Here is a 20200-nt window from a genome sequence, read left to right as displayed (position 1 = left end):
AAACACATGATTTAACTAGCCTGAGGCTCCTTCTGTTTTCCTGGTAAACTTTAGGCAACCTCTGATTGGGTTGCCAATACACATGTTGAGACAGCTGCCCCTTGTCTTCTGACAAGCAGAGTGACTGGTTCTAAGAACTGAATGACTAACTAAGCAGTCTTTAGTCATTAGGCCTTTCTCCTCTCCCCAACCCCCCCCCCCCCCCGTTAATTACAGTGCTTGCAAAACTGCCTCCCAAATTCACAGATGGAGGAGGAAGAGGGTCAAATTTACAAATAAAACAGGAAGTGCTTGGTGAAAAAGTAAACGAAGGCATAAAGCATGTGGCTTTAAGTCCCTTTTGTAGTACATTCTTCTGTTTTTAAAGATACCTGCCAGACAACTGAGGTGCTCAAGAGCCAAGGGCATGCACATGAGTGCAAGGCCTGCTTCGAAGGTAGCTTTTGCACCCCTCAGCTCAGCACTTCCATCCTCTAACTTGATTCCTGTACTGGGAACTGAAGTAGAACCAGTGAGTGGCATGTCCCAACTGAGAAGACGGGGACTGAAAGTGCACCATCACCGGATGACCTGGGGCCAGCCCACCCTCCTTTAGCATGCAAGATTACAGTGAGGCTCAGACAGAAGTGGAAGCACCTGCGCTCACCCCCCTACTGTCTGAAGGACGGGCATCATTTAAAAAAACCCAGATAAGCAAGCTGTCCAGGCTGGGACACCCCATGCAAGTGTTGCTGGCTGTGGGCCGGGAAGTACCTGGAGTTTTGGGGAGATGACACCTCAAGGCTTTGGGGAAGAGAGGGGCTTCAACGGGGCATTGAGCCACTGAGCCGCTTTCTACAGGTGAGCCCCCCGGCCGCACTAGTGACACGGCCCATAATAGGTGGCCCATCAGCTCTGCCAGCAGGCTGAGAAGGGAAGGGGGGCTGGGGTGGGACGGGGCCGAGGAGGCCACCGTGGAGAGGGGAGGGAAGCGGCGGCGGCGGCGACCTGACTCATCTCCTCCCCTCCCCTCCCCTCCTCCCCAGGGCGCTGCGGGCGGGAGCCGCCCCTGCCCCTGCCCCTGCCCCACCCATGTCGGGAGGCACCCCGAGGCGCTGCTGGGGCCGGCGGCGGGGCGCCAGAGACGGGAGGCGATCCGGGGCCGCCCACTGGACCCTCGTGTGTGTGGGGGGGGGGTCGCCGCCTCCCCCCCCCCCGGCCCTTGGCGGGGCTTCCCGCGTCGTTCTTTCTCGCCCTCCCTCGAAACTTCCAGCCCTTCTCCGGCGGCTTCCCTGCCTCGCCCCGCTGCGAGGGGCTGCCCGTCTCAGTCCTCGCATTTCATTCATTAACCCCCCCCCCAAAAAGCCCCCTTTGCGCGGCCCGGCGCCCTCATACGGGAGAGCCCTGGAGGTTGCCAGCCTCCCGGCGGGGGCGGGCGAGAGGCGGGAGTCCCTGACAGCTCCCCGGCCGGGCGCCTGCGGGCCACGGGGCAGGTCGGGCAGGAGCGCAGCGCCGCGGCTCGAAGGGGCGGCCTGGCCCGAAGCCCCTGCACGGAGAAAGCGAGCGCCTCACGGACCTCCGCCCGGCGCTGAGGAAACTTCGCCGAGTTCCGCCGGGGGAGGGGGAGGGGTTCCGACCCACCTTCTGTCCGGAGGGTCCTTCCGGCGGGCGGCGGCGGCGGCGTCCTGGTCCGGCTCCGACTCCGGCGGGGCTCCTTGTCGCCCTCCTTCCCTCCCCCCTGGGCGGGGCCTGCCGCGCGAGATGCCCCTCCCCCTTGCCCGCGCGCGGCTTCCCCTCTTCCGAGGGTGGGAGGGATTGAGGGAGGGAGCGCGAGCACGCCGGAGGGGGCTGGGCCTTCGCGGCCCCCGTCGCTTCCGGGCGCTTCCCGGCGGGTGTTGGGCGGGGCCTCGGAGCGTAGCCTGGCGAGCAGCGGCGGCGCGGGAGGGACATGTAAGTGGCTCCTCGCGCGGGAGGAAGGGGGTTCCCACCTAGGGCCGGCAGGGCCTCATGGGACATGTAGTCCCTCCGCCTCTGGGGACAGCCTCCCCCAGGGATCCCCGGGCCAGAGTCGGGGCCCCGCCCGAGGGGGAGGGGGACCCTTGAACCTCAGGCGGCGCCCAAGAAGTGCCGTCACGGCCGCGTCCCCTCAGGGCCATTCGCCCAACACGCATCGGGGACACCGCCCGCCCTCGCCAGGCGTGCAGGAAAACAGAGGACCTTCTCAAAGAATTAGGAGGTTTTATTTTTGTAATAATGGCCTCTCAATTGTATGCCGATGTTGGGTTGGTTCTCCTTAACCCCCCCTCCCTCCCTCCCTCACACCCAGAGGGTAAAAATGAATTCTGTTTAAACAGAATCCTTAAACTGAATTCATTTTTACCCTTTTGGGAATCTAGACCTGACCTCTCTGTTTTCCCCTATAAAGCCGGCTCTCTCAGTCAGGGTTTCATGAACACCTGGCGTTTCTTGACGGCCGTGGACAGGTTTCCTGAATTAATAGGAGTTAATGTTTAATATATTTTAAACATTTATTGGATGATGTGATCATATACAGTCATGTCAAACTCCCCCCCCCCCATGGCCAATGCTGGACCTGGAGGGGGTGGGAAGGGGAGAGGCCTTGGGTGAGAAACGAAGAACCTTGAGTATTGTTTAGAAGGCCAGTTTGCGCCCTAGTTGGCATCAGAAGGTCATCTCATTAAAACTGCATGCTCTGCAAGCCTTGAGTTATTTTTTCTCCCTGATAGATCTCAAGAAAATGTAGGGTTATATTAGGATTTTGAAAACTCTCCTAGCAACAGTACATTGGGTGGTTGAATTCTGGAGAACTGGCAGCAGATGCTAGCAGTCACTCCAGGCTCAGGGGGCTCCTAGATACTGCTACAGCCAGGCTCCAAGGTGAATGGGGCCTGGAACTGCTCGAGGTTTTGGCAGTTGGGGCAGGGAAGATGGGATACCCTTCTGAGTCCCCCCCCCCATATTGGTCTAGCACATGAACTGCCAATAACAACCATAAATAATAGCACTGTACACATGTGAGCTCCTACAAGGAGTTCCAGGTTCACTTCACTGTGTGTTTTTTATTAGGTTGTGTAATAAGCTGATTTTGGCCACATAGAATCACATATATATATTTAAAAATATGCATCTTGCCTTTCAGTTATACTAGCAAGGTGCCCCACAGTAAATTAATTAATCGGTTTTTTAATGTAACACATGCATACAGAAAAACAAGTAAATATAAACGGCTCCAAAGTCTGAAAGAGCCAATTAATACAAACTTATCCAGCCTTCCCTACTGACATGCCCCCCCCCCCTCGTGGATAGGACTCATCAGGGTTGTGAGCCCTTTGTTTAACTCAGTTGATACAGGTTTAAGAATGTGTTACCAAATGTTAAGTGATGTACTGTATGTTTTTTATAAAGTCTTGTATTTTATATGATGAAAAGTATATACAAGAGGGGTGGGTTAGGAATAGAACTATAAATAAATGCATTTCAAAAACAAGGTGGGAACTAAAACAAGCCAAAAATTGCCTCTGTCACCAGTTTCCACCCATTTTGAAAGGTGCAGTAAGAATCTTCAGAGGGACAGAAGAATATGTTTTGTACTCTTGAGTAGGGGAGACGGTAGAGAGATCTTTGCTGAAACAAGGAATGGTGGAACCAAGAACTGAGGCTGTGAAGCTGTAGTCCTAAGCTGACTTATTTATTTGATTTCTACTCTTCCTTTCTCCCAGATGGAGACCCAAAGCAGCATGCTATTCTCCTGTCCTCCATTTCATCCTCGTAATAGCCCCATGAAACAGGTTAGCCTGAGAGAGAGTGACTAACTCAAAGTCTCCCTGCGATCTTCCATGATACAAATGGGAATTCAAACTTGGATCTCCCAAGTACTAGTTGACATGCTTAACCATTGCACTGCACCAGCTCTCGGGTATAAGCCTTATTTGGGCATGAGCCTCATGTAATCTGTTTCTTGTGCAAAAAATATAAATGGGCTTTAATGCTAAGTAAATTGAGCTGGAAGCACCAGAGAGTAACAGTTCTGGCAAAAGTTCTATGTAAACCATTCAGACAGGACTGGGCTCTATGGTAGGTAGGCAAGATTTCAGTCTAATGGGAAAGGGCACACAGACTTAACAGAATGCCTCGCAGCCACCAGATCTCTCCTGGCAGTTCTTAATCATGTGGAAATCTGCAGAGGAGGGTGGGAACCTTGAACGGGAAGACTCAACTATATTTTATTTTCAGGCAACTGTTGTGGCTTGTGGTGAACAATAGCATAAATATGTGTTACGTGCATTGAAAGCTAAATGGTGTACCCACTATGTCTGTCATTTATTCCCAGAACGGAGAGAATTGCAGCCAGCTGAATTCTTGGGGAGGTTCTGAAGCGAAGTCCCAGTTAGGCCAAGGAAAACCTGTTGCCCATCCTTCTGCAGAATTGAGGAGGGGGGATGCAAAGTGCTGTTTGTCCAGACAGGCATGGAAGAGAAATCCTTGCCTTTGGGGCAGATAACTTTGTGAGCAGCTGGACTCTGCTGACTCTAGTAAAACTGCATTCAGATGTCGAAATGGGCTCTTTCTGATTCTTCTTTTCCAGGGCCGATTACTGGAAATCCCAACCCAAGAAGTTCTGCGATTACTGCAAGTGCTGGATAGCTGACAACAAGCCTGTACGACTGTCTCCTTACTGTACTATTAAGCCAATCTGAAGCACAAGGATAGGCATTATGTAGCTTTATAAACTAATTTTTAACCAGCACATAAGGGCACCCTTGGAAATAAGTATTCTGAAGTGCAGTCACCAAGTCCCTGCTTCAGTCTCTCCATCAGGAGGTGCAGGGAATGACAGAGCCTGCAGGAATTCTGCTGCTTTATAGTTGCTGAACCCACAGCTACAGAACCCTTGCAGGTTAAGTTAGGGCTGCATACCCGCAGTGTGACAGCTCCCCAAGTTGTGTGGATCTGTAGTGGAGCAAGTACTCCTGTAGCCATCAAAATTTTAGGGGGGGTGAGCTTTCGAGAGTCGTAACTCTATCCATTCTGTTGAATGGATCGTTGATCCTTTGCTTTGACACAAGGAAACATCCCCCGAGTCTTTTTTCTTTCTCATTGTGACTTCAGCTCTGCTGAGCCTGTTACAAAACAGCTAAAGAGCTGGATGAATAAAGACAGCCCTTTACCTTCACAGGTAATCCTTTGATAGGGTGGCTATTTGCATTAGCCTGCCTGCAACACTGCTTCCTGCTTCTTCACCTCCTTGTAAATTTGGGGACTTGAGAATGCCCTAAACAGGCTGGAGTGTAAGTATCTGAAAAGTGAGCCTGCTCAGATACCGTAACACCCTAATGTGTGGTATCTGTCATATTGGAGCATGTGTAATATACATTGTGAACCACCCTGAGATGCAAGGGATGCAGTATAAAAATATAATAATAAATAAAGTTTTTTTGTTATATTAGTTATAATTTAAGAGTTTTAATTAACAATTTTAAAGAGAGGTTTGGCCTGATATAAAAATTAACCAAATTAATTGCCTGACAAGAGAGCCAGCTTGATGTAGTGGCTAGGAGTGTGGAGCCAGGTTTGATTGCATGCTCCCCCACATGCAGCCAGCTGGGTGACCTTGGACTCACTACAGCACTGATAAAGTTGTTCTGACGGAGCAGTAATAACAGGGCTCTCTTGGCCTCCCTCCCTCACAGGGTGTCTGTTGTGGGGAGAGGAAAAAGGTGATTGTAAGACGGTTTGAGAGAAAGATTTGGGAAAGAACCAACTCTTCTTCAGTAATAGCAGGGTTCTTTCAGCTTTAACTCCCTCACAGGAAAGAAAGGGAAGGTGATTTTAAGCAATTTTGAGACTCCTTTGGGTAGAGAAAAGTAGCATATAAGAACCAACTCTTCTTATCCAAAGATTTTCAGAACTATTAGACACAAGGTAAAGATGGCACATTTGGCTGGGGAAGTGATGCTCTGTCTTCTTGGTGTTTGGGGGGGGGCAACAGTGGGAGGGCTTCTGGAGTTCTGGCCCTGCTGGGGGACCTCCTGATGGCCCCTGGGCTTTGGCCATTGGGTGACACACAGTGTTGGACTGGATGGACCACTGGCCTGATCCAACCAGGCTCCTCTTACATTCTTATTGTGATTGAAAAATGGAATATTTATTTCTGTCCTTTGAATTTTTACTATATTTTACTTCTAGTCTGAATTTTGGAAAACGTCACCACTCTGAAATGTTCTGGTAATTTTGCTGGGTGCCATGTTCTTGTCATATTCTGCTGAGGTTTAGATTACTGGGAAGAGTGTTTATCAATACTGACATTTTGATGTTTTTCAATTTTCAGCCAATTACTTCTTTATGTGTATTAATTCTTTCTGTTTTATTTTTAGAGTATTGAATTTCATGAAAGAGGAAAAAACCATAAGGAAAATGTGGCTAAGAAAATTAGTGAGGTAATTCAAACATGACCTTGTTTTCTCTGAACAAATGTTTGTAAATTCTGAGCCCACTGGCCCCTTTAAGACCAACAAAGATTTATTCTGGGTGTAAGCCTTCATGTGCAAGGACAGTATCTGATAAAAGTGTACATGCACAGAAAAGCTTATACCCAAAATTAAACTTGTTGGTCTTAATGGGGACTCTGTACACAAACTTCATTCTGTTGCATCAAACAAAAGCAGCTGTCCACCTGAATCTGTCTTTAAATGTTGTTGTTGTTGTAGATTAAAAAGAAGAGCTTGGAAAAAGCAAAGCAAGAAGAAAAAATGTCAAAAGAGTTTGCAGCCATGGAAGAAGCGGCAATGAAGGCCTACCAGGAGGATTTGAAAAGGCTTGGAACTAAGGCAGGTAGGATCTGAAGCTTCCAAAATGTGCAAGTCCAGGTTCACCTTACAGGCCAACAAGAATTTCAAGAATCAAAATGCCCAGGAGCGAAACTCTTCTTGGACTCTTAAGGTGTTTTTGGACTCAGACTTAGTTGTTCTACTGCAGACCAGCACGGCTGCCCTCTGAAGCTTCTTCCAAAATGCAAAGGACAATTTTATGGTCAGCTCAAACTCCTGCTTGCTGAAGCATAAACTTGTCTTACCTGTGTTCAGCATTACAAAAATCCATGCAAGTACAGGTACAGAATATGGACTTGCTTTCTGAATGAGTTCTCAGGACTGCTTGGGTTGCCATCAAGGCTTGAGCCGCCTCTGTGTCTCTTCTAAGATAAACAAATTGTTTAGCTTGGCCTGGAAGCAGAATAGAGAGCCCTTATCTAGGCAGCTGTTGAGGGCAGAGACAGCCACTTCCTGTGGCCTAGCTGGAGAAATGCAGATCTGGGTGACATCCACATCAAGCTCTGGGTTGATTGGTAATTTTGTAAAAAGGTATATGCTGTCTCTCCTGGGACCTCGTTGGAATGAATAATCAGTAAAGCGTGTATTTTCAAAAACAATGGGTCACTTGCTACCTGATTGCCCCTTGGCCACTAATAGCCCTCCCCTGTAGCTGAGCTTGTATTGGAAGGGAGGCCTCAGCCAGGAAGGGCTGATAAGGAGTCAGCTCTTCACCCCCATCTTCCTGCTGCCCTCAGAACATGCTGGGAAGAAGTTGAGCCAGCCCCAGTAAGTAGCTCAGGTGTGGAGGGAGGGAGAGGAGGAGCAGCAGTAGCACTGGCCCCAGTTAGTAGCTCGGCCCTTTAAGGGGTTGTGGGGAGATGTACAGCCTGCCCCAGTGAATTGCTCTGGTGTTAAAGTTGGAGGGGAGAAGAGCAGGCTGCCCCGGTGAGTTGCCCTAGTGGAGAAGTTGGCGGGGGGAGAGCAGCCTGCCCCAGTGTGATTCCCTGGTATAGAAGTTGAGGAAGGAGGAAACAGAGCCAGCCCCATTGAGTTGCTCTCAACCAGCCCTTCTCTCCAGGGGATATCTCTATAGTCTGATGAAGAGCTGTCATTCTGGGGGTCTCCGGGTCCCCCCTGGAGGCTGACATCCTTGGACCACTGTGGAGCACAAGGCCTCAGTCCCCCGCCCCAGGCAGCCCTTTTCTCCAGGAGAGAAAAATCTTTTAAGTATTCCAGGAGTGAGAAGTATGAGATCCTTCATAATCTTTTTAACAGAGAGTACCATAAGTATCTGATCAGAGTGCAATGGCAAGACTACTGTTTTTCATAGGTGCACGTTGTTCATTTGCTACTCAGTTTTAGCAGATAAATGGCTCTGTCTGCCAATATTGCAGAATCCATATTCCCAGTCTTAGCCTGAAAACATTTAAACTGTTCCAGCTGTTCTCCTTCCCCACACGGTTACTCAGTAATTTATAAGCCAAATTTATAAGAAAATTCCGTGGGAATTGTGAAGGTCATATTTTTGACAATTTGGCTCGTTGTGTTTCAGAATCTGAAAGTCCAGCCCCCCCCAAGAAGCAGGAAGAAAAGCGGAAAAAGAAGGAAAAAAAGAAACGGGAACCAAAGGCCCCAGAGGTTTCATTGAGGGTTACAAAAGAATGGGTGCACGGATTTTCTTCGGAAGGTTACATGTATTACTACAATACTGTCTCAGGAGGTGAGCACAGAACGTGAAGGTGGGCATTCAGATCAATGGCGGTCTTTAACTTCCTTTCTGCCCGACTCACTGTTGACATCAGATCAAAATCCACACACCTTTTCCTTCTTCATTAGAGATGTAACATTTCTGGACCTTTTGAAGCCATGGGGTGGAAATTGGGGGGTGGGGGGGAGGAATAAAACAGGCTTCCCTATCAAAACAGAACTCCCTTTTACTGATTGCACGTAACTTGCACTATTTATAACTCAGCATATAAAATTATGCGAATTCACATCCATGGAATTGAACAGTCTAAATGTCTTAGTTTTCTGTTGTTATATAATGCTCAGTTGGCTTGCATACATTTTTTCATACTACACATTTTTAGTGAAACCCTTGTTCATCTTACTCATTCCAAAAGAGAAAAAAAAATTTCAGTGCTGCTCCAAATTTCCCAGTTTATTTTCCACTTGAAAAATGGGCAATACCTCTTAAGTGAGTAAAACCTTGATGTAAGAACCACTCCACTCAGTCTAAAAGAGAAAATATAGCATTGTTCTCTAATACTCCCCAAAACTGCCCATTTTTTCCCTTCTGAAAAATGGTGCTTTCCTCAGATTTGGGGGCCTTCACATTGCTTTCTCACTACGCATAATTTTGTTCTGAGGCAGGCAGTGTTGAAGTGTGATAGATACATTTGTTTTTTCTTTCAAGAATCACAGTGGGAGAAACCCAAAGGATTTGAAGAGGACCCTCGGGAACCCCAAATGGTAATTACGGATAAATACTGCATCTGTCTTATTGCTGAGTTTCCAGTATGACATAAATTCACCTTGTTCTGAGACGTGTATGCTGGAAGGTTTTTAGAAGCCTTAGTTATTCTCAGTGACTACTGCACAATCTTTCACAGTACTTGTATGATTGTAGGATCGTTCTTGTATGATTGTCTGAAGCTCAACCCTTCAAAGACAGAGGTCCTGTACCTGGGTAGGAAGGGACCAAGTGAGGAAGAATGCTTATCCAACCTGGACGGAGTGTGTCTAGCAGTAGTCCACTCCACCAGAAACCTGGGTGTGATCCTCAATGCCTCCCTCTCCAGGGTGGCACAGGTCATGAGAATAGCGTGGCAGGCTTCCTACCACCTAGCCAAGCCAAGCTGTTAGCATCCTACCTGGCTTCAGAACACCTAGTCACAGAGATCCCTGCGATTGTCATCTCTAGATTGGACTTCTGCAACTCGCTCTACACAGGCTTACCCTTATTCTTGATCCAGAAACTACAGCTGATGCAGAATGCAGCAGCCAGGGTTCTCACTAATACACTATGGAGATCTCATATCCGGCCTGTACTTCAACAACTCAGCTGGCTCCAAATTGAATTCTGGATCAGAACATGGTAACCCTATGGGTAAAATGGAGATCCCACATCCGGCCTATACTCCAACAACCTGGATGGCTCCTGGTTGAATTCCAGATTAACCTTAAGGTTTTGGTAATCACCTTCAAGGCCACACATGGTCTGGGACCAGTGTATCTGAGAGACTGTCTCTCAGGCTATACCTCCAAAAGAAAACTATGCTCTGCCACCACCAACCGGCTGGTGATCCCTGGCCCAAAGAAGCACGTCGGACCTCAACAAGGGCCAGAGCCTTCTCGGTCCTGGCCCCCACCTGGTGAAATGAGCTCCCTGAAGAGATCAGGGCCCTGCCTGAACTCCCACAATTCCACAGGGCCTGCAAAAGGGAGCTCCTCCATCAGGCATTTGCTTGAGGCCAGCCCCACAACATCCACTGGTCCCCCCTCAGACATCCCCTCCAAGACCTGAACCAGCCTGACCTCCCTGGGGTTTGTCTAAGTTGCGATCTCCCAGCAGGAAGCCAGTACAGCTGCTGGGGGATGGGCATAATGTGGGACCTCTGTGGTGTTGCTGTGAGGACCCCGGCTGCTGCATTCTGCAGCAGCTGTAGTTTCTGGATCAAGGTTGAAGGCGAGTTTGTGTAGAGCAAGTTGTAGAAGTCCAGTCTAGAGGTGACAGCCACACTACCATCGTGATCTGAGCCTCCATTGAGAGGGAGGCATCAAGTATCACTCCCAGGTTCCTGTTGGAGTGGGGCCACTGTTAACTGCACTCCATCCAGATTGGGAAGGCACGCTTCCTCGCTTGGGCCTTTCCTGCCCAGCCACAGGACCTCCGTCTTTGAAGGGTTGAGCTTCAGATGATTCTCCTTGAGCCACCCTGTCACTGCTTCCAGGCAGCTGGCTAATGTTTCTGGGGGAGAGTCAGGACAGCCATCCATCAGGAGGAAGAGCTGGGTGTCATTGGCATATTGGTGGCCACCCAGCCCACACCACTTGAGCAAGAAAAGGCAGTGTGATGTTACAGTTAGTCTTGGGAAGACCCAGGTTTGGGTGCCTAGTCCCACTCTGCATGCCTAGCTAGGATGCTGGTGAGGGAGAAAAGAGCCACATTCACAACTCTGGTCTCTGTGGAGGAAGGGCAGGGTGGAAATAGAGTGTACTCCGGATTGCTTTCCGTGAAAATCAAGTGCTGTGTGTCCCAAGGGCCAGCTGGCCCATGCAGAGCTTCAGAAAGGGCTTGCTTTTTTGTTAATGGGCTCTTTGGCCTTCCTCTGTTATTGTTTTGAACAGCCAGGACAGTGGGTGGAAGGAGTGAGTGAAGAGGGTCACACCTATTACTACAATACAGACACAGGAGGTAAGCATCCAAGCTTTCTCAAGATTGCAAACTTCCTATGCCAAATGGTGTGTAAGCGGGGTGGGGGGGAGTTGCTACAGACTTTGCTAAGACGACGCAGCTGGCAGCAGGTTCCTGGCATAATCTGAGGATGGAGATCAAGATGGAAACCTAAATCAAGGTTTCCATCCTCTATAATGTTCTCCCCCTTCCGAAAATAGGGTTTGACAATTGCATTCATAGGGAAGAGCGGGACGGAAACCAAAACCCTTGTTAATCTTTCAGGCTTTTCTCAGGCAGCATTTACTATTTTGAGCATTGCAATATTTGTGCAAAATGGGATCAACCCCCTACCATTGTGTTCTCTCTCTCTCTCTCATTGAGTTTTTAAATGCACTGCCAATCTCTGCCAGTGAATGCACTGCCAGTCTCTGCCAGAGGGATAGCTTCAAAATGTATTTTGTGTTGGATGATCTTATTCAGCTTGTAAGATTTGTAAGCATTCTGGCTGGGTTCTTTGATTTTAGAAATGTCGTGGTTGCTTTGCAGGGAAGTTTTTGCTTTTCCACATGGAGAGCATTCCAAAATCTAGTTGCCCCCCCCCCCCCAGTGCTCCGAAGTGGCCCAGTCCTGCCTGTCTCTCATCCTGCTGCTTGTGTGGACCAGCCTGATGATGGGGCGGGGGGGGGGGCAGCTGCTGCTCTGAAGCTGGGGAAGAAGAGCTTGTGTTTGGCATCCCACTTTTCACTACCTGCAGGAGTCTCAAAGTGGCTTCCATTCACCTTCCCTTCCACTCCCCACAACAGACACTCTGGGAGGGAGGGGGGCTGAGAGAGCCCTGAGAGAACTGGGGTTGGCCCGAGGTCCCCCAGGTGGCTGCATTTGGAGGAGGAGTGGGGGGGGGGGGTCAAACCTAGCTCTCCAGATTAGAGCCTGCCACTCCTAACTGTGACACCACGCTTGCCCTCAAGTGGTTGGATCTGGTCTAAATGGGGGGTTCCAGCAACACCTGTTCCCATTGCCGAACACACACACACTCACACCCCAGCCAAGATGCTCCATGATGCGGGGGGGGGGGTGCTACTGAAAAGGCCCTCTCATGTACCCCCCCCTCAATGAACTTGTGTATTGATGGGGGTGATCAGGGGGGTCTTACCCTGTGATCTAAACTGCAATAGCTCTAATTGGAACAAGAAATAATATTTAAAAATTGTCAGTAAAATCAGTGGTCCCCAACCTTTTTATCACTGGGGACCGGTCAACACTTGACAATTTTACTGAGATCGGGGGGGGGGGGGAGTCTTTTGCCGAGGAACATCACTGCCGCCTGAGCCCCTGCTCCGCTTGCTTTCCTGCTGGCGCCCCTGACTTCCCACCGCCCACTGGGGGGCGCTGCCAGCAGCAGCTGCGCAGTGCCATGCCAAGGGGGAGCCCCAGCCATGGCAGCTGCCGGAGAGCACCAAAGGTGAGCTGGCGGCAGTGGCAGGGCGGCCCTTGAGGCAGCAACTGGGGAGGAGGATGAGGAGGAGCCACAGCCCGGTACCAACTGATCCACGGACCGGTCCCGGTCCCCAGACCAGGGGGTTGGGGACCACTGAGTAAAACAGTACTTGATCATTTGGCATGAAACAGCTTCTTTGTACTCTCCCATGATGTCACCTGTTGTGCCAGTCCATTGTCACTAAGTTTGAAAGACCTGAAGCTGATTTGATGATGTTTGTTTGGCAGCAGTTTGCCCACATAGGTGAGAAGGCAAGACCAGATCTCAAAAGAACTCTCTTAAGGTTCTGATGGGGCTTCCCTAATCTCACAAACCCAAGTGGCCTCTCCCACAGTCAGCTGAGCTCTTTGCACAGTTCCCATGCTGGGGGTTGGCTGGTCCTTCACCATCAAGAGAGGCTCCGGCAGGGCTGCAGAGTGGAAAGAGTCCTTAGAGGTTGCATTGGGCACTGGGCTGCACGGTCAAAATTTATTTCTATTTATAGACTGCCATTCCCGCCACAGCTGGCTCGTGGTGATTTAAACAAAAAGCATAAAACATCATAAAACCCCCAGTACAATCAATCGGTGGCAGCAACAATCTACAGTCCCGTGCTTTCCCATGCGAACCCCCAGCCTTCCGAGCAGCAGTCACCATTGCGCTGATAGGGAATCACAGGCGATGCTTGGCCTGGCGGGGCTGCAGATACAGGGGTACAAAAGGGAGAGACCCAATCTTACTACCCCAGCCTCAACCAAACGCCTGGCGGAAGAGCTCCATATTGTAGGCCCTGCAGAACCCGGAGAGCTCCGTCAGGGCCCTCAGCTCGTCTGGGAGCTCATTCCACCAGGTCAGGGCCAGGACTGAAAAAGCCCTGGCCCTGGTCGAGGCCAGGTGTACTTCCCGAGGGCCCGGAATAAATGATATGTGTTTATACTTTCCAAAGATTTGTTTAGACTCTGTGCTGTTTCTCACAGTCAGACGTGTTTAGCACTACTTCAGATTCACGCCTGGCTAATGAGCAGGTCACAGTCCAATAACAAGTGTTGTCTGTATTGTCCAGTATCAACCTGGGAGAAGCCTGATGGTTTTGTGTCTTCTTCAAATGAAAGCTGTCGAGAGGAAAGCCATTCTGGAGAAGATCAGGAAACAGATCCAAAGGGAACTGAGTCAGAGGCTGGAAAGGAGGGCAATTCGAGGGAGCCACAGAAGCCCCAACAGAATGCTTGGGTAAGGTGTCCATCTCTCCCACCCTGGCTAAAGTAGTCAGGCTGTGTGCTGTATTCCAAGGGCAGGGGCCAAAAGCCAGACATTCAGGACTAGAAAACTCCAATAACTGTTGCTATGTGTGCTAAGCTGCTGGTGAATTTGATGACTACTTAATATTATTATGGACCTTGGTTACTTAGGTTAGCCACGCATGGTCATGTTTCAGAGTAAAGTGGAAGGCCTGCTTCAGCCGATCTTGCTGGAAAGAAATTTAACACTTAAATAGGAAATACTTGAACACATTGCCCAGTTAAGTATTAAATATTTAGGAATGGGTAAGTGGAACAGCATCCCAGAGATACAAATGTTTTACTAAATATAAACAGATACTGTCCCTCCCCACCACCACCGGCATTGGTCTACAGGAGAACAAGTCCAGTGGCACCTCCAGTTCAAGTCCAGAAGTACCTTCCAGAAGTACCTTAGAGACAACAAAATTTGGAGGCAGGGCTATGAGCTTTTGAGAATCAAAGCCCCTGGTCAGCTACCATATCTCTGTATCTGACAAAGACATCTCTGACTCTCCATAGCAGGGGTGGCCAAAGTATGGCTTTCCAGATGTCCAGGGACTACAATCCCCATGAGCCCCTGCCAGTACATGGCTACCCCTGTGAGTCTAAAGCTTCTGCCCTGAAATTCTCCTGATCTTTAAGGTGCCCCTGGGTCCAAGTCCAGTTGTCCTTCTGTAGATTAATGCAGTGCACTGGGTAGAGGAATGTTTTCAAAGTCTACTTGGAAACTTCAGAATACAGCAGGAGACTGCTCTTCAGGACTTCCTGATCGGACCTTATCCAGGCAGGGTTAAATCTCTGTACTGGCTCCAGGTGTGTATCTAGGTGTGAGTCAGAGTGCTTCGAAGCCATAAATAGCCTGGGCATTGGAAGCGCTGCCTTCTCACATGCAAGCCTGCCTCTCAGTATCTGCAACTCAGGCCCTTGCCCAGGTGTAGTGCCTTCAGGTGGGTTGCATCTTCTGTGTGATGGATCTTCTATGTGACCTTCCTGAAGCTGACTTGGTGCCAGGCCAGGGCGTGATTATCCTCCTGGGTTGTACACTGCCGCTGATGTTTCTTTTATGGTTTTGTGGATGCTTGTAACTTGCTTTTTATCTGTGAGTGCCTTGCAGATCAGTTAACATCAAGCATAAGAGAAGCCATGTTGAATCAGGCCAGTGGTCCATCCAGTCCAACACTGGATACAGTGGACAAACCACAGGTGCCATTGGGAGGTCAAACAGACCTTTTGGCTGATAGCCACCGATGGGCCTCTACGCCAGATGTTGGTCCAGTTCCGTGCTTGAAGCGGTCTGGGCTTGCAGGAGTAAATTCCATGAGTTCATTAAAGGATGAAGAAGTCCTTTCTTTTATCCATACTAAGCCCACTGCTCATTAATTTAATTGAGAGCCCATTAGTTCTTGTATTGTAAGGAAAGGAGGAAAGCATGCATACTCTGTAACTATCTCTATCCCACGCATGATTATGTAAACCTCTCCATCAATGTCCTGCCAGCCTGAAGACTTAAATTGATAGGCGAAATATCAGTATTTTGAATCAAGAAAGAAAACTAAAGCCCACCCTTAATCCCATACTGGGTTGAGCACATGTCGGCCAGTCCAGAGGGAGAAGCACATTGTTCCCTGCTGGTGAAATCCAGGGCCCCTGGAGAAGTGTTCAGCTTCCTTCGGCTAGGAAAGCAGAGCTCTTGCCTGGCTGATGCGTGTTCCTGGCTCCTGTTCATGGAGAAATGTGGTAACCGTGATATCTTGTTCAGATAGTGACAGGCAATCACTGAGGAAGGCGCTAAGAGTGGGAGAAGCCCACCTGGGACCCCCTTCTGGTTGCCCAGATCCGGAATTTATGGATACTGATGATAAGCTGAAAATTAGAAATCTATTTATTGAATAAGAAAAAAGACTTTATTACATTTGTGCCATTTTTATTTCAATTTTCAACTTTCTTTGGCTTGCATCTGCCGTGTCTAAAATTGGTCACTTCCTAGCAGCCAAGTCAAAAGTAGGGCTGGGCGCTTTGGGGCCTGAAGCGGCCGGTCTCTCCCGGCGCAGCCAGCTGAAGCACCCAACCCCAGTCAAAAGAAAAGCATTTGGGTTGGTCGGGTCATGATGTTGAACTTAAAGCAACAGTTCTGAAGTTTGATTCATTTTCTTATTCCCATATTCTGTTTACATGTACAGTATTTCTAGAGAATCAGTATTTCTTACAGAATCCTAGAGTTGGAAGGGACCTCCAGGGTCATCTAGTCCAACCCCTCCCCACACACACACACACACACACACACACACACACACACACAAGTCCGGAACTCACAGGTACTTTGTGTGTCTTATTTCAGAAAACTCTCATCTGTTGAGGAACAATCCACAATCTTTTTGCTTGTTTGTTTGTTTTTTGCCTTCGTTCAGTGGAAGAGGACAGGGGGTGGCCGTGGAGCTCTCTCAAATGAAGGCATCCCTTGTTTTCCCTTTTTCTCTTTCAGCAGAAAACAGAAAGCGACGAAGAAGGAGAGAGAAAACCTCGCAGGCCGAAAAAGATTAGTCCTTACGGAGAATGGCAGGAAGTGAGGACAGAAAGCACCACCGCGTCCAAGGGCAGAGCACCAGCCCCACCAAAAGCGTCCCAGACAGCCTCAGCCCCAGCCCAGCCTTATGGCGAGTGGGAGGAAATCACTCCGGAGGAAGACCCCTAGTAAGTCTGCCATTAGGCTTTTAAACTAGAAAAAACAATTGTTCTAAAACGTTAGAAAACTGCTTTAGGATGATGGCAAAAACACCAGAAGAGCCCTGCTGGATCAGGCCAGCGGTCCATCTAGTCCAGCCTCCTTTCTCACAGAATGAAATGAGATGAAGATGGACTTGTGCGATGGTCAGTTTCCACGTTAAATCTCCCCACAGCCAGAAGCTGTCCAGGTGGGCTGAAGCAGGCCTGCCTCTCCTCTGGATTATTATTATTAAAAATATTTCTGTCACCTTGCCACCCACCCTATCTGGATCTACAAGGCAGCCAGCATAAGCAAATCCAAACAATTCAAAACACAGTTAAAAGCATAAAATAATTCATTCCAAAAAACACATAAGCAGACAACCCTGGAAGGAGGGTGAGTGACTTAGAATCTTAGAATCATATTATCATAGAGTTGGAAGGGGCCTCATGGGTCATCTAGTCCAGCCCCTGCATTGTAGGACACTCACATCCCAATCGCTCATCTACTGTAACCTGCCCCCATTTGCCTTCACAGAACCAGCCTCTCCGTCAGATGGCTCTCTAGCCTCTGTTTAAAAATATCGAAAGATGGAGAACCCACCACCTCCCGAGGAAGCCTGTTCCACTGAGAAACCGCTCTAACTGTCAGGAACTTCTTCCAGATGTTTAGATGGAATTTCTTTTGAATTAATTTCATCCCATTCATTCTGGTCTGTCCCTCTGGGGCAAGAGAAAACAATTCTGCTCCATCCTCCATATGGCACCCATTTAAATACTTGAAGATGGTTATCAGATCCCCTCTCAGTCGTCTCCTCTCTAGGCTAAACAGACCAAGCTCCCCCAACCTTTCCTCCTACATCTTGGTCTCCAAACCCCTCACCATCTTTGTTACCCTCCTCTGGACATGCTCCAGTTTGTCTACATCCCTCTTCAATTGGGGTGCCCAAAACTGAACACAGTACTCCAAATGAGGCTGAACCAGAGCAGAGTACAGCAGTACCATCACCTCCCGTGATCTGGACATGATACTCCATTTGATACAGCCCAAAATCCCATTTGCCTTTTCAGCCACTGAGTCACACTGCTGACTCATATTCAATGTATGGTCTACTAAGACTCCTAGATCCTTTTCTCACATGCTTCTGCCAAGACAAGTCTCCCCCATCTTATATTGGTGTATTTGGTTTTCCCTACCTAAATGCAGAACTTGTCCCTATTGAATTTTATTTTATTCAGTTTAGCCCAGTTCTCGAGCCTATCAAGATCATCCTGTATTCTGATTCGGTCTTCCGGTGTGTTTGCTACCCCTCCCAGTTTAGTATTGTCTACAAAATTTAATAAATATCCCCTCTAATCCCTCATCCAAATCACTTATAAATATGTTGAACAACACAGGCCCCAGATCCTTGGGGTACTCCACTTGTCACTCTTCTCCAAGAAGATGCTGAACCATTAACAAATACCCTCTGGGTACTTCTATGGGGGCATGCCAAAGGAGTCACAAAACCTTTACCTGCTGATGAAAGATCAATAGGAAGAGACAGGTGAACTTCCCTGGGGAGGGGATTCCAAAGTTTTGGTGCCACAACTGAGAAAGCCCTTTCCGTCTTGCTTCCGGGGGGGGGGGGCATTGAAGCAGGGCCTCTGAAGATGACCAGATTGTACTGGTGATAATATGGGTTACACATGCTATAGGTTGAGCAAGAGAGCAACTTGTATGGGGTCTATTATTAATGCTAAAATTAACATTAGCAGCGGTTATCTTCAGCTAGTTACCTTTAGCAGATGAATCTGCTCTGCTATGATTCCTCTTTTAAAAATAACATCTTACCTAACCTTGCCAGAACATAAACCAGCATGGTGCAGTGGTTAAAGGCAGCGGACTGTAATCTAGACCCAGTTCTCCAATCCTCCTCCACACACAGCCAGTTGGGTGACTTTGTACCATCCAGAGTTCTCTCAGGGGTCTCTCAGCCCTGCCTACTTTACAGGGTGTCTGTTGTGGGGAGAAGAAGGGTAGGGGATCGGAAGCCGCTTTCAGTAAACACTGCGCTCAGGAGTCCAGGGGGGGTCTGGCCAGTGCTGTATCCAGTGGGACATCTGACAAAGAGAGCTTTGACTGAGAAGCTCCTACCCTGGAAATCTTGTTGGCCTCAATGGTGCTCCGAGACTTGAATCTTAGCATTTTATGAAACATGCTGTTAAATAAACTTCTTTTTTTTAACTTTTCCCTCTCAGTGAAAAAGTAGACTTGGAGCTTCCCAATACGGAGAACGAGAGCCCGGCTGTCCCGGTTCTGCAAGCACCAGAAGATGCCAAAATCATATTTAAGGAAAAAACTGTCACTTCCCTCAGCGATACAACAGCAGGGGCATCGGTTTTCAAAAAGCGGAAATTTGAAAACGGAAAATCTAGAAACATACGACAAAGACTGGACGATCACTGATAGTCCAACCACACTCTCTGGATGCTCTTTCAGGGGGAGCAAGGAAGGAGGGTGCTTTTAAAAAAAAAATTCTTTACAGAAGATGGTTAGAAATTCAGTCTTCAAAATTATCCTGTGTACAAATAACCCTCTCTGTTTGTGATGCTGTTTTTATTTGCTGGAAAGAAATGTGCTTCATTTCAGCAATTGTGTAAATATTTGTGTGTATATATTTACATCCCACATCACATGAGCTCAGTTTTGCTGTGGTGTTTTGGTTGCTTGCTTTCAGTCGGCAGGTTGTCCTGTCGTTTCCCCAGAGGAATGGGACGACGGCAGCTCCCGTGCTTGTCCTGGGCAGCGTTTCTCTTTGGGACGCTAATGGGAACTGATGAACTGCCAGCCTTCTCTTTGAACTTGGGTTGCTGCACACTCCAATGTGCTTCGGCCGCTTTGGCGAGCACCCAAGCCCGAGGCGGGCAGCGCTGGCCGCCTCCAGGTTCCCTCGGGCTGCCCGCCTCGGACGTAGGTGCTCGCCGCCAGAGCGCGCAACCCTAGTTTGAATGATGGATGTATAAGCAGGCCATTCTAAATTCATTTTAGAGAATTGCGAAACCTGATGCAGCAATTAGTTCTAAAAAAATTCTCTTTTCTCTTGATGCAAAGTGGTATTCCGTGTACAGTGCTTGGAGCAGATGTCTACCTAACAGAATGTGGGTCTCTCTCATGATGGGAAACCAGGCGGTCCAACCCTTCCATGACATCCCCCCCCCCCATCTGTAATGCACTCGTGAGAGTTCCCTGTGTGGGCCATTGATCATTTGGGAGAAGAGGAAAAGATGTCTGTGTGGGCTCCTCCTGTCCTTGGCTTTTAGGCTGGGTGTGGCTCTCAGTTGTCAAGCACTAGCTGGTGTGCAGTCCTACAGCTGCCATCTACGCAGGGAGAGAGTTGAGTTCCGGTCTGTGTGTCCTTTGTGCTCGTCTGCCAAGGTGGTGCCTTGAATGCTGTACCTGTATAGTTTGGCAAATGAAGAAGTAAATGTTTCCGTGTTCTGCATCATTTCTTGTTCTGCTGCTGCTGTGGGGAGGGGAACCCCCTGGGAA

General features: G+C 48.8%; 2 protein-coding genes across 9 annotated transcripts in view; one reads left to right on the top strand and one right to left on the bottom strand.

Moving 5' to 3' along the window:
• Positions 1 to 1747, bottom strand: part of ELF1 (E74 like ETS transcription factor 1) — a 97931-nt gene extending 96184 nt beyond the window's left edge. For 3 of the 5 annotated variants that reach the window (XM_077344091.1, XM_077344095.1, XM_077344096.1), the window contains exon 1: positions 1621 to 1747. The gene's annotated coding sequence lies outside the window, so the exon portion shown is untranslated. The remainder of the gene's footprint in view (positions 1 to 1620) is intronic. The other 2 variants (XM_077344093.1, XM_077344098.1) reach the window with 1 other exon arrangement.
• A 55-nt stretch (positions 1748 to 1802) lies between these two features.
• WBP4 (WW domain binding protein 4) lies at positions 1803 to 20140 on the top strand. Of its 4 annotated transcripts, none has more exons than XM_077344103.1 (10): positions 1803 to 1929; positions 4586 to 4658; positions 6375 to 6437; positions 6708 to 6831; positions 8362 to 8529; positions 9226 to 9281; positions 11160 to 11226; positions 13749 to 13915; positions 16451 to 16656; positions 18910 to 20140. In XM_077344103.1, coding segments are annotated over exons 1-10 (1134 nt in total). In that variant the 5' UTR covers positions 1803 to 1927; the 3' UTR covers positions 19118 to 20140. The 4 variants fall into 4 exon arrangements, with proteins under 4 accessions (XP_077200218.1, XP_077200217.1, XP_077200219.1 ...); XM_077344102.1 differs by having other exon boundaries at positions 16448 to 16656; XM_077344104.1 differs by lacking the exon at positions 1803 to 1929 and adding an exon at positions 2283 to 3788 and having other exon boundaries at positions 16448 to 16656.
• The last annotated feature ends 60 nt before the right edge of the window (positions 20141 to 20200 follow it).

The sequence above is a fragment of the Paroedura picta genome, chromosome 6 (genome assembly GCF_049243985.1).
Source record: "Paroedura picta isolate Pp20150507F chromosome 6, Ppicta_v3.0, whole genome shotgun sequence".
Lineage (NCBI taxonomy): Eukaryota > Metazoa > Chordata > Lepidosauria > Squamata > Gekkonidae > Paroedura > Paroedura picta.
This window is presented reverse-complemented; position numbering and strand designations above follow the sequence as displayed.

Excerpts from the sequence above, each read along its gene's own strand:
- WBP4 (XM_077344102.1), top strand. Across the intron at positions 6,832-8,361 it reads AAGGCTTGGAACTAAGGCAG|AATCTGAAAGTCCAGCCCCC; the intron begins GTAGGATCTGAA and ends GTTGTGTTTCAG. Across the intron at positions 16,657-18,909 it reads ACTCCGGAGGAAGACCCCTA|TGAAAAAGTAGACTTGGAGC; the intron begins GTAAGTCTGCCA and ends TTTCCCTCTCAG.